Genomic DNA, 14144 nt, shown 5'->3' with positions numbered 1-14144 from the left:
CCTTCGTGAATCTCGTCGCTCGCCTTGCCTTCGTGAATCTCCGTGAACTTCGCTCGCCTCGCCTTCGAACTCCAACGAGATTTACTTGAACATGTATCAGTTCTTCTCGCCTTCGAACTATTTCTGTTTTTTTTAAGTTGATTTTTGTTGTTCTTTAAACAAATATTATCTACTTGTGAGACTTGTTGTGAAGAATCTCCGTAAATTATCTACTCCGTGAATTATCTCCAGCGGGATTTACTTGATTTTTGTTTTTTGTTGAGTTTTTAACTTTTGTTTTTATATTATATTATATATATACCATCCAGTATATCACTCCGATAAATACTACTTATCCCCGATATATCCCCGATTTTCGCTATCCGATAAGGATTTTGGCCATCCGATAAATCCCCGATAACCGATATTTAAAACCTTGATTGTTACAAGTCGGTTCGGTTCTGTTCGGTTCGGTTTGTTCGGTTCTAATTTGTGAGAATGTGTATTTTTTATGATCTAATTTGTAGTCCCCCTGAAAATCTATTTTTAATCATAAAATCTAATTAAGCTAATTATTTCTCACTAATGTACAATTTAGTAGCATGCATCAAGAACTAAAAAATTTAGATCTTTCCCCTTGAAACTGAAAGCATAGATTCAAAATTAGGGTTTTCAGTTTATACCTCCACTACGGGTGCGAGTGTCCCCAAAGCAGGAGATGGATCCTGAGGAGATGGTTCAGCCTCGGCCATGAAGACGGTGATGAGTGGCTGCTTGGCGGCAAGTGAAGGAAATTCGAGTCGGCAGCTGAAAGAAATTCGAGGCAACAAACAGGCAGCGAGTCTGAGACGACGTCGGCGAGTCGGAGTCGACGAGAGAAGCTACGCCTGTGGCGTTGCGCTGGTAGGCGCTGTGGTACGATCTTGCGTTGCGGCCTAACGCCTGCGCCGGTGCGTTGCGGAGTGCAGAGAGAGCGGAGTGCGGAACTGTGGACAGAGAGGAAGTGCTGCTGTGGGCTTGGTTTTAGGGTTTAGGTATTGAGATTTGAGGGATTTTAGTGAACGGGTCGGGTATGGTTTCTAATGGATACGAAATAAAAATTATAGTGTTATTAGTGATGCGGTCGGTTCGGGCGGTTGGGGTTGAAAAGTTTTCAACTCGATTCAAACCGACCTACGAACAAAACCGATCCAAACTGCTAATTTTCGGTCGGTTCGGTTGTTTTTTTCGGTCTAGACCAAACCATGCACAGCCCTAATAGCCATACCTTAAGGAGGTTACGTTTCTTGGTTAAATTGCTTCATTACATGTTCTAATAAGTATAATGAGAAAAGTTAATTTTGCTCCTCAGGTGAAGCATACGTTGTTTTTAAATCGCGTGATGCAGCAAATGAGGCAGTTCAAAAGATTAATACAGGATGTTTAATGGATGGAAGGTACACACCTCCTTGATTATATACTACATTTCTTTATTGGCAGTTTCTATTCTTAACATAATCACTCATCATTTTCAAGTGTTATCGTCTATATTCCTTCTGCTATTTTATTTTATAAGTTCTCCAGTTTTATAGCCAAAATCTGCAACTAGATAGTTGATTCATATGCATCAATTGAACATGCACTTCTTTCTTATTTTGTCTATGTGGTCTTCCATGTAGCAGTGTTTATAAGACGAGTTATTACTGGTTTTGTTGTTATCTTGATATCGGAATCTGGGTTTTATAAGATGTTTGCACCAATGAATGTCTTGCCTGCAAGCTTTTTGTAGAATATACGGGCCCTACTGGTTCATATTGTTGTACTACTTTTGCCATCACTGGTGTTTCCATAGATAACACATCATGCACTTGCTGCATTTGTAAATTTGTAACACAAAAGCTTGCTGCCGTGTTGTGTGCTTGTCTTCCTGCAATCATCAGCCTCATTCCCTACTCTCTCTCTCTCTCTCTCTCTCTCTCTCTCTCTCTCTCTCACTCTCGCTCGCTCGCAAAGCCACAGACTCATTGTAGGGTGTTTCAGCAATCTGAAAATCATTTATGATATCCGTTCTCTTTGCTTACGAAAAGGACTTCAAGTCATGAAGTATCTGCAGAGATTTTACAACTTGTCTTAATGTTATTTTCTTAATTCTCTAACTATAATGATTATCTTTATGACAGTGGGTTTTTATATTAAATTTGGGATAAAGTCTTTGTTATACTACGGATATGGAGTGAAATACTTTCTTTTTTCCTTTTTCTTCATTTGTTGACTCTTCTTGACGTTTCTATTGGTTTGCCGTCTAAGATTTAACCTATTTTCTCAAACTTGATTTACATTTTGATGTTTTGGCATGATCGGTGACATTTTTAACTAGAGCATATATGCAAAAACCTTTACTTACGCCTTATGTTATTGTCATTTGTGTTATGTATTGAAGCACCAAAACTCCTGGCGTCATCCCACATTAGTCTTTAATGAAATCATTAACATAATTACTTTCAAAAACTTCTGAGTTTAAATTAATCCAGATGCCAGATGAAGATTTTAGCTAGCTGAACAAGGATCATGTCCAAGCCAATTTTAGCCGTACCATTCTAAATGTTGTTGATCTCATTGTTATTTATGCAGTCCCTTCGTGGCCAGTAAAGGTATGTTGCCGATGCCTCCAAAGACAACTACACTTGTTGGTCATCTTACAGTCAACAGGAGGAGGCTGCAAAGGGAGGAAATGGTACTGATTTTGCTGTTTTCTTCCTCTGAAATCCGTTTATATAACCTTTGCCCTTTTCTGATGGTTATGTACTACTGTGCAATTTAGAGAAAGGCTGTATCAACATCTCACTGCTCTCAGCCTAACACGATTGAGTACGAAATGGCGATGGATTGGTTTTTACGCCAAGAGCCTTAAGGAGGTTACGTTTCTTGGTTAAATTGCTTCATTACATGTTCTAATAAGTATAATGAGAAAAGTTAATTTTGCTCCTCAGGTGAAGCATACGTTGTTTTTAAATCGCGTGATGCAGCAAATGAGGCAGTTCAAAAGATTAATACAGGATGTTTAATGGATGGAAGGTACACACCTCCTTGATTATATACTACATTTCTTTATTGGCAGTTTCTATTCTTAACATAATCACTCATCATTTTCAAGTGTTATCGTCTATATTCCTTCTGCTATTTTATTTTATAAGTTCTCCAGTTTTATAGCCAAAATCTGCAACTAGATAGTTGATTCATATGCATCAATTGAACATGCACTTCTTTCTTATTTTGTCTATGTGGTCTTCCATGTAGCAGTGTTTATAAGACGAGTTATTACTGGTTTTGTTGTTATCTTGATATCGGAATCTGGGTTTTATAAGATGTTTGCACCAATGAATGTCTTGCCTGCAAGCTTTTTGTAGAATATACGGGCCCTACTGGTTCATATTGTTGTACTACTTTTGCCATCACTGGTGTTTCCATAGATAACACATCATGCACTTGCTGCATTTGTAAATTTGTAACACAAAAGCTTGCTGCCGTGTTGTGTGCTTGTCTTCCTGCAATCATCAGCCTCATTCCCTCCTCTCTCTCTCTCTCTCTCTCTCTCTCTCTCTCTCTCTCTCACTCTCGCTCGCTCGCAAAGCCACAGACTCATTGTAGGGTGTTTCAGCAATCTGAAAATCATTTATGATATCCGTTCTCTTTGCTTACGAAAAGGACTTCAAGTCATGAAGTATCTGCAGAGATTTTACAACTTGTCTTAATGTTATTTTCTTAATTCTCTAACTATAATGATTATCTTTATGACAGTGGGTTTTTATATTAAATTTGGGATAAAGTCTTTGTTATACTACGGATATGGAGTGAAATACTTTCTTTTTTCCTTTTTCTTCATTTGTTGACTCTTCTTGACGTTTCTATTGGTTTGCCGTCTAAGATTTAACCTATTTTCTCAAACTTGATTTACATTTTGATGTTTTGGCATGATCGGTGACATTTTTAACTAGAGCATATATGCAAAAACCTTTACTTACGCCTTATGTTATTGTCATTTGTGTTATGTATTGAAGCACCAAAACTCCTGGCGTCATCCCACATTAGTCTTTAATGAAATCATTAACATAATTACTTTCAAAAACTTCTGAGTTTAAATTAATCCAGATGCCAGATGAAGATTTTAGCTAGCTGAACAAGGATCATGTCCAAGCCAATTTTAGCCGTACCATTCTAAATGTTGTTGATCTCATTGTTATTTATGCAGTCCCTTCGTGGCCAGTAAAGGTATGTTGCCGATGCCTCCAAAGACAACTACACTTGTTGGTCATCTTACAGTCAACAGGAGGAGGCTGCAAAGGGAGGAAATGGTACTGATTTTGCTGTTTTCTTCCTCTGAAATCCGTTTATATAACCTTTGCCCTTTTCTGATGGTTATGTACTACTGTGCAATTTAGAGAAAGGCTGTATCAACATCTCACTGCTCTCAGCCTAACACGATTGAGTACGAAATGGCGATGGATTGGTTTTTACGCCAAGAGAAAACTGTAACTTGTTTGAACCAATTATATAAGGTGGTCAACCTTTATGCATATAAATAAGATGTGGGAGCATTAAATGCCCATCTCTTAAAATGCTCTTGCTTATAAGTTTCCTCCATATGTTTGCAGGGACAAGGTGATGACAAGAAGAAAGTTAAGAGGAACTTAAAGACCAATAAGTAGCTTTAACCAGTCGTTATATACTAACCAATCTCCTTCGGACTGTATCATCTATCCCTCATCAAGGTTTGAGAATATTCTTTTACTTTTTCTTAAAAATACACTTAGATTTGCATTGGGATCTTTAGTTAATTATTTACAAAGTACAAATTTCTGACAACAAAGTACAACATGGCAATATTTTTACTTCAATGGGTTACTAGATCACCAGAATTGAATGAATCTTGATTTTGGCCTATCATGTAATAAAGTTGCGTTAAGGGGTTGATCAGTAGCCCACAACTGAAGTGGTTGCAAACTGCAATTTCACGTAATTTAGTCATTTTCCCAATCACAAGTGTTTGTTTCGTTATATGTAGATGTTGCAGTTGCAACTACAGTTGCGAATACCTCTTTACTACAACTTATGAGTTATGCCAAATCTAAGCTGTGATTCGCACTTGCAACCAAGTTGAATTTGCAAATATAGTTGCAACTCTCACTCTCACCAAACCAAAAAATGCAATACCCCCACCCTCCATTTCCTCTCCGCAACGCAGTAACTACACCCACTAGCATCTAAAACCTAGATTGCTACAGAATAAAACCCTCAACTCCCAAGGTGCGACAACAATCCCCAAAATGGCTGTTCTTTCCTTTCGTCTTGCTTTCGTCACTTTGGAAATCTCGCTGCCTCCAAAATCAACGACTCATTCTCTAAAGAAGTATGAACTCGAGGATCTCCTAAGGTAACATTAGCTCTAGTTGCCGCCTCGACTTGAGATTTCATACCCCCATGTTCTTATCTTTGTGTTTATTAATATATTATGAATTAGATAATGAATTTATAATAAATATTTGCAAATAAAAGAAAAATCGATATGATATTATAATAAGAAAATAAATGATGTGTGGAAATGAAAATAGAAATAACTTTATTGCAAAATAGAACACATGTCATGATAAAGGAGGAGGTGAAGGAGAATGTGGTATCTTGGAAGGAAGGGATGAATGCATGGCTAAGGAGGAGTTAGGGAGGTTTCACTGGAGGGTGAGAGGCAAGAGATATTTTTTCTGGGACTAAGAAAGAGACTGAGAAGAGTATTTAACACATTGCTCCTTATATTCCTCCTTATTCCTAAACAAAAAGAAGAAAAGGAAAAGAAGAGAGAAAAGAAGAAATTAGATGAGAAGAAAAAAAAAAGAAGAGGAGAAGAAGAGAAAAACAGAAGAAAGAGGAGAAAAGGAGAAGAGAAAAAGGGAAATACTTAAGGTAAGTGCTAAATTGATTCTTTTGATTATAGAAACATATGGTTGTTAGGCTTTTGATTATAATACTTGTGTTTATTCGGATTTAGGGTATAGTTACTTATCGCATATACAATGTGAGCTGAGTTGAAACTTGATACTTACGTGTTTGTTTTAGAAAAAAACCTATTGTCTGCTGCCTTGATCTGAGGTTTCATACCCCGAATATTTATCTTTGTGTTTATCAATTTATTATGAGTTAGATAACGGATTTATATGATCTTGCAATAAATATTTGCAAATACAAAGACAAATTGATATGATATTGTAATAATAAAATAAAAGATGTGTGAATATGAAAAATAGAAACAACTTTATTGCAAAATAGGGCACATGTCATGATAAAGTAGGAGGTGGAGGATGTGTTATCTTGGAAGGAATGGATGAACACATGGCTAAGGAGGAGTTAGGGATGTATCACTGTATGGTGAGAGGGAAGAGATATTTGTCCTCTGACTAAGAAAGAGATGTAGAAGGGTATTCAATACCTTGCTTCCTGTATTTCTCCCTATTCCTAAAACAAGGAGAAAAGGAAAAGAAGTGGAAAAAGAAATACTTAAAGGTAAATCCTAAATCATCCAATATCGGATAATATAGTTGTTAAGCTTTTGATTATATGCCTACATCTATTTGGATTTAGCGTGTAGTTACTTATTACATGTTAAACTTTGGGCTTATTTAAAATTTGATATTTACGTGTTTGTCTTAGAAAAGCCTAATAAGAGTTACAATAACTCTTAGAGAACTACATGGTTCTTTAGTTTACGATTTTCTTGCCTTTTACATGAGAATGATATATTGATATTTTTTATTACTATACAAGCATGTAATTAATTTTTCAAAATATGATCTACAATATTTCATGACCGTTGTAGGCATAAATTTGATCCATATCGATCTTGGTATATTTGATTATTTGATTTTTCCATTATAGGTTATACATGACATGCATATTTCACTAAATGATGTTGGGATCATATTGAGGAATAACATGGTGTCGGAACCACATAAGGGTCGGAAGGGCCTTGGACTTTAAAAAAATAAAATTGCAAAGAATAAGGTAATGACATTGTAAAATTCTATGATCTAGTATCTAAAAATGGAAATATCTAAAAATGTAGATACGTAAGTTCCTAGGATCTAGAAATGAAAAGAAAAAAATTAGCCCCACAATGTTGATGCGCATGTAAAAAAATTATCTTTTGAGTTTTGAGAGTTTTACTTCTTGATTGGTTGATTTGCAATTATTTTCTTTCTTATTTCTTTTAATTTTTGAAGTCTATTTCTTGGTTGATCTTATTAGATTTTATATTGTCAGCAAAAAATTTAATAGTCTTTTTGGAACATATTCAATGAACTAATTGAATTTTTAATATCCAATAGACAAAATGCAAACCAAAATGCAATCATTGTTCTTATAAGATGTTGATGAGAAATATGTGGAGAAAAACCCTTGAATGCTTATAAGTTCAATGTGGATAATTTTGTTGTGGTTGTATACAAATATGTTTAGTTGGATAGTTTTAATGCAGATAATCCTTATAGAAACTTCTGGATAATGTTTTGGCTATTTTTTTTCTTTTGTGTTAACTTAGGATCTTATAATTTCGTGAAAGATTAGTACTTGTTTGTAGTTATATTCATTGTTGTGTTTGATAAATATTATATTTTAATCTAAAATTAGATTTTGTAATTCAAACATATATTTATGTAGTGAAGATATAATCATGAAAAAGAAAATATTATTGTGTTTAAGTATAAATTCTTTTAGACCCCCTTGTTGAAATTCATACCTCCGCTACTGGCATTGTACGTTAATCTAGTGTTCGTTTAGAACTTTAGTTAGTCAAACCTATCAAGAATGATGACGATATAGCGTCATTGTTTGCAGTTCGGACTAAACATATTGTGGTGGTTGGCAATTTAGTTGAAAAACGATGTAAAAGGCAGTGTGCCACAATGCGAGGTTCTGAACCCCCATTGCAGGAGGTCTATTGTTGAGAGAGTGGTAATACCTGATTTTTGTGCACGAAGAAGATTTAAAAAACATTGTACATTTTTTATGAACTCATTCGGCCAAATTACCATCATGTAATTCCAAATACCAATAGTGCATTTTGGTATATGCATGATTTTAGTTACATAAATTAATGAATACGTACAACTTACTGAGCATGTTGAGAGCTCACCCAAAAAGTTGAATGCTATTTCAGATTGGCGTGGCTTGAAGGATTGAGTCCAACGTGCTTTGAGGATATGAGCTAAGATTTTATCAACAAAATACTTCAAGAATTGATATAACTGGTGGATTTGGAGGTGTATATGTCATGATCAGCAAATAGATGTATAAAACAATGATCTAAGTTTAGGATTGGAGTAAAAAAGTTCGTATGTGCTACACATCTGGAAATATCTACGAAGGATATTGAAGTTGAGATTTTAAGTTCTCTTGATAAAAAGATATGTGGCCAGCTTTCACATACTTTCATTATATAATTACTTAATATCTTTGTTAGTTTGCGGCGTAACATGGAAGGATGATAGACTCCCACCTAATGTCTTATTTGTCTTATATTTCTTTACAAACATGTCTAAAAGTTATTGATTCTTCACATCCACTCTACTTTCTTGTGTGTTTTGTGATTCTAGTATTGTACTCATATCGTGTTGCTAGTAAATGTCTTTTTGTTCAAATCAGAGAAACAAAAAAGTACGGCCAACTTTAACTGTTAGAAATTGTAATCTAAATAAATATAGAGTACTCAACAGATATTAATTAAATTAAAAGATACCTCCAGCCATTGTTGCCTAGAACGATTTGTAACTCAGAAAATTAGATCAAAACTAGAGATAATCTGAGCGTATACAGAAACAAAGAACAAAAATTAGATCACGACTAAAATAAAAAATATGGAAAGAGTTTTTAGCTTATGCATTATCGAATAGCCTAAATCTGATATAGAAACTATGACTGTATTTATAGGCTAAGATAGGATCCTTATATTATATCTGAAAATTTTAAAAGATACGACTCCTTAAAGACAGTTTCCATTCATCAGGGAAACTATTTATATATGATCTTATCTCAATCCACTACAACTCTTTATAGGATAAGAATTCAATTACCGTAACAAATTAAGATACTCATTATCATGTGGGGCACTACTTTATCTGGATACAACATTCTCCTACTTGGTCCACATGATACAAATATCTCATATTAACTTCGAAGTATGGTCATAATTAAAATTCATACTATATTTAGTAGTAGATAGCTCCCACTCAAGCTCTTAGTAATAACGAGCTCTTCCTTCTATATATCACGATGCATAAATTCACTAAGTGAGCAACTTTATGAGCAAACTTTATGAATGACTTCCTACAAGTAGCTTGGGTTCTATTTTAACTATCCCAACGGATTTACTTCTAGTGTTTTCAAAGGCGCGCGCCTAACTGCGCCTTGCAGTGCGGAGCGGTGGCGAAGCGCCCCACATCTGATGCATCAACGCCTTTTGCGCCTCACATACATCCTTACTTTGTGCATGGTGCATGTAGTACATATCCTCATATAATTTTGTTTGTAAACATTTTAATCGAGTCTTATACTTGATAATCCATATCCCAAAAAGCAAAATAAATCCATTAGGTCTTTTTAGTAGCCTTCAATTGAGGGCCATTACTAATTCTTTGTTTGGATATTAGTCTTGATTTAACATTTGATTTGAAAATTTATTCATTTTGCTATTATGATGGGTTAACATTAGAAATTGAGGTATTATATTGTGATTTTGTAGTAATTTATTATTTATCCTGACATATTTTTCATGTAAATTCTAAAAATATGTTATTTCGTGCTTGATTATATATATTGAGAAATTATGTGTGCGGTGGGCGTCTCGCGTCACCCGGGCGCACGCATCGCATTGTACCTTGCGCATGTGCGCGTAAAGATGTTTTGTGCCCCGCATTATGTCTCACGCATTAACAACACTGTTTACTTCAAATAAGGGTGGCTTAATGCACGGGGCTTCCACCATTGTGGGCTTTTGGGAGGGTCAGATGTACCTTCATAGAGCCCACAACGGTGGGAGCCTCGTGTACTAGGCCACCTTATTTGAATTATATTCGTTAGGATATAATTCAAATATGAATACTTTATTTATGCACAATAAATTCCAAATTTTTCTCCGAAAATATCGAGAACAAGTGTAAAAAACAATTATAGAGAAAACAAACACATGATGAGCTAAATCAATCCAATATGCTCTACATTACTTGGGAACTATTTTGCCGATAATGCTTTAGTCATTGGATCCGAAGTATCACAATAGATCGTCATAGGCCTTGCAAAAGAATCAACGATTTTGAGGTTTGAGATAAAGTTCCTTAACCATAATGCCTGTGTAGTTGTTTCATAGCATACAATAAATTCTGCCTTCATGATAGATGAAGCAATAATTATTTGCTTAGTACTTTTCCTAGATATGGCACCTTAGGCGAGAAGGAAGACATATTCCGAAGTAGGCTTTCTTGAATCTACACATCCAACATAGTTTGAATCTGAGTTACCAACCCCTCCAAATGATCAATATGTCTGTAAGTCAATCTGTAATCATTAGTTCCCTTCAGATATCTCATGACTCTTTTAGCAGTCCTCCAATGCTCCATACCAGGATTACTCTGGTATCGACCTAACAATCCTACTCTAAATCTAATGTTAGGTCTAGTGCAGACTTGTGCATACATTAAACTGCCCACAGCTAATGCATAAGGTATGTTCTTCATCTGTTCCTTTTCTAGTTTATTTTGTGGATATTGATCTTGACTGAGTTTATCCCCTTTGATGATAGGTGCTTATATAGACGGACAATCTTTTATGCTGAATCTCTCTAATACCTTTTCAACATCGGCCATTTGAGAGTCCTAAAGTTTTTTTAGACCTATCTCTGTGAATTTCTAAGCTAACGACATAAGAAGCTTCATCTAAATCTTTCATTTCGAAGTTTTCAGAGAGGAATTGTTGTCTCACGTTTGCAAACCTAGATCACTGCTTGCAAGGAGAATATCATCCACCTATAGGACTAGAAATATAACATTGTTCCCACTGACCTTAAGGAATATATACTGGCATGAGGCTTGTTTTAGTCCATATATAGATCTCTTTAGCTTGCAAACTAAGTGATTATCTGTCTCATCACAAAATCCTTCTGGTTGTCTCATGTATACTTCTTTCTCAAGATCCCTATTTAAAAAGTCTGTTTTCACATTTATGTGATGTTATTCCAAATTAAAATAAACTACTAGAGCCATGATAATCCTAAATGAATCCTTCATAGAAACTGGAGAAAAGTTTTCATGATAATCAATCTTTTTTTTTGAGTGAAACCGTTAACTACAAGTCTAGCCTTATATCGCTCAACATTACCAGAAGTGTCCCTTTTGGTCTTGTAGACCCACTTGCAGCCTATGACTATAGCCCCTTTTAGTAATTCGACGAGATCCCAGACTTGATTTTTAGCCATAGATTTCATCTCTTCCTTCATGACATTAGTACCAAAGATTAAATTGATCTCCATTCATTACTTGTGAAAGCATACGCGGATCATCCTTAGGTTTGATATTAAACTTAAACTCCTGAAGATATACAACATAATCACTAGAAGCATCTAATCTTTTTTCCCTTGAGGACCTTCTTAATCTTACCTCTTGATTTACATCAACAGGAGGTTCATTATGAACTTTAATTTCATGGGCTGAGACCGGTTGCTTGTCAAGGTCATCTGTTTGATTTCTTTGAAGAATAACCAAATCTCTATTTTTATGCAACCCGATTTCCTCGCGTAATTTCTCAAATTCTATCCTTCGACGAAATGCACTATCACTAGGTTTAGAATCTTGAAGAAATCTAGCATTTCTAGCCTCAACTACTCTTACAGAGTGTGAAGCACAATAAAATAAATATCCCTTAAGAGTTAACTAAATAGCCAATAAAAAACCACTAATTATCCTCGGATCAAGTTTCTTTATGTATGGATTATAAATCATCACTTCAACTAGACAACCCCATATGTGTAAACGATTTAAACTAGGTTTCCATCTATAGTTCCAATGATGTTTTGGGAATATTTTAGATGAAATCCTATTTAAAATATACACTGCAGTTTTGAAGGCTTCTCTCTGAAGAGATTTAGGAAGAATAGAATTACTAATCATGCTCCTCACCATATCAATAAGCGTGCGATTCCTCTTTTTTGAGACACTTCTTTAGTTGTGATGTACATGACATTGTATATTGGGCAATGATGCCCTCTGCATTGAGGAATTTTGCAAATAGACCTGACATTTGTCCATTTTCTGTGTATTTGTCATAGTACTCTGTTTGTACCTGATCTTGTAATTTTAATTTTCTTATCCTTTTATTTCTCTACCTCCGCCTCAGCTCTTAAAGGCATCTAGTGCCTCTGTTTTGTCAAAAAGGAATTTATATATGTATGTATGTATGTTTAGGCAAGGAGTAGGTCCATAAGTATTATATGATCATTTATAAACGAGATAAAATATGTATGTATGTTTAGGCAAGGAGTAGGTCCATAGGTATTGTATGATCATCTATAAACGAGATAAAATATCTCTGACTATTTAGGCAATGAGTAGGTCCATAGGTATCAATGTATATGATTTCCAAAACATTAGAATTCCTCTTAGCACTTTAGTGGTCTTGTTAGTTTGCTTTCCCTTAATGTAATCCACACAAGTACCAAAACCAGAAAAATTAGGAGTTTTTAAAACTCTATCATTTACAAATCTCTTAATTCATTCTATGGAGAGATGTCCCAATCTTTTGTGCTATAATGTAGAAGAGTTCTCATTAATGAAGTTTCACTTTATCCAACATCAACATGCATATTCAAATAAGTCGACTCAAATGTGGGTTCTAGATCAATTTTATATAAATTATCAATTAAGGTTCCACCACTAACATGGACTTCATTCAATGAAATATCAAAATATGTTCCTTCAAAATGAAAACCATAACCAACATAAACTAATTTCGAAATTGAAATAAAATTTCTAGAGAATCATGGAACATAAAAGACATTCTCTAAATCAAATGTGCAATTGGTCTTCAAAATCAATATAAAAGTTTCCACAGTTTCGACTTGTGAATGCATTCGATTTCCTGAATAGATGCACTATTCATTTCCCTTCGTCTTCCTTAGATTGAGAAAGACCTGCATGATATTGACAATATAGATTGTAGAGCCAGAATCAAATCCAATGTGAAACTAGCCTTCAAAATCAATTTAAAGGTTCCCACAACTTTGACTTGTAAATGCATCCAATTTTCTGAATAGATACACTATTCATTTCCCTTTGTCTTCCTTAGGTTGAGAAAGCCCTGCATGGTATTGACAATATGAATTATAGAACTAGAATCAATCCACCATGAATGATTTAGAACTTCAACGAAAAGGGATTCATGATCCAAAATAGATGAAATTACCTTTCTTTATGAGCCATTTCTTGTACTTAATACAATCTTTCTTCATATGCCTAGCCTTTTTGCAAAAGAAGCATTTATCCTTATCGCTATATATCTTCATTGGCACATTTTGGTTCTTTCCTTGTTGATAGGGTTGGGTGTGGGCCGGATCACGACTTGGCCTAACTCGCCACGGGTCACGGCCCAACTTGGCCCGTAGTTAGTCGGGCTGACCCGACCCATGATATACCTGGGCCACGGGCGGGCTGTGTGTAGTCCCAAACCCAAAATCAAAGAAGTAAGTCCGGCCCACGTCCAACCCGTCCCGACCCATGATATATTTTTTGGTTGGACTAGTTATTCTTTTAACCTTTGAGTCTGCAACTAGTTTTTCCTTTAGCCCTTTGAGCCTGCAACAAGCTATCAACAAAGCCAAAAGGCCATAGGTTGGCTCATGGGCCTTTTGACCCACTGAGAGACAAAACAACGATCTTTAAGCTCGTTGCTGTCTACTTGAAAGGATTTAAAAGTTTAATACTACTTTAAAATAGTTTAATACAAGTTTAAATTACTAAAAATAAATTAGAAATAATTTTATAATTATGAATACAAGTTTAATATAATTAAAAATATAAAAAAAGAGTAAAAGTTTGGATGAAAAACCCACGTGCTAGCCCATGATCCACGGTCCGTGGTCTGGATCAGACCCGGCC

The 14144-nt window shown here is 35.1% G+C and overlaps 1 protein-coding gene across 2 annotated transcripts in view; it reads left to right on the top strand.

Moving 5' to 3' along the window:
- Positions 1 to 14144, top strand: part of LOC109833906 (protein ANTI-SILENCING 1-like) — a 30308-nt gene that overhangs the window by 11511 nt on the left and 4653 nt on the right. The window contains exons 8-12 of one of the 2 annotated variants that reach the window (XM_020401767.1): positions 1331 to 1415; positions 2590 to 2692; positions 2780 to 2847; positions 4466 to 4514; positions 4611 to 4727. In XM_020401767.1, the coding sequence (XP_020257356.1) occupies positions 1331 to 1415; positions 2590 to 2692; positions 2780 to 2847; positions 4466 to 4514; positions 4611 to 4664 (359 nt within the window). In that variant the 3' untranslated portion in view covers positions 4665 to 4727. Of the gene's footprint in view, positions 1 to 1330; positions 1416 to 2589; positions 2693 to 2779; positions 2848 to 4397; positions 4515 to 4610; positions 4728 to 14144 lie in introns of both variants that reach the window. The other variant, XM_020401768.1, reaches the window with a different exon arrangement.

The sequence above is a fragment of the Asparagus officinalis genome, chromosome 3 (genome assembly GCF_001876935.1).
Source record: "Asparagus officinalis chromosome 3, Aspof.V1, whole genome shotgun sequence".
Lineage (NCBI taxonomy): Eukaryota > Viridiplantae > Streptophyta > Magnoliopsida > Asparagales > Asparagaceae > Asparagus > Asparagus officinalis.
Note: the sequence above shows the minus strand (reverse complement) of the source record. Positions and strands in the feature narration are given on the sequence as shown.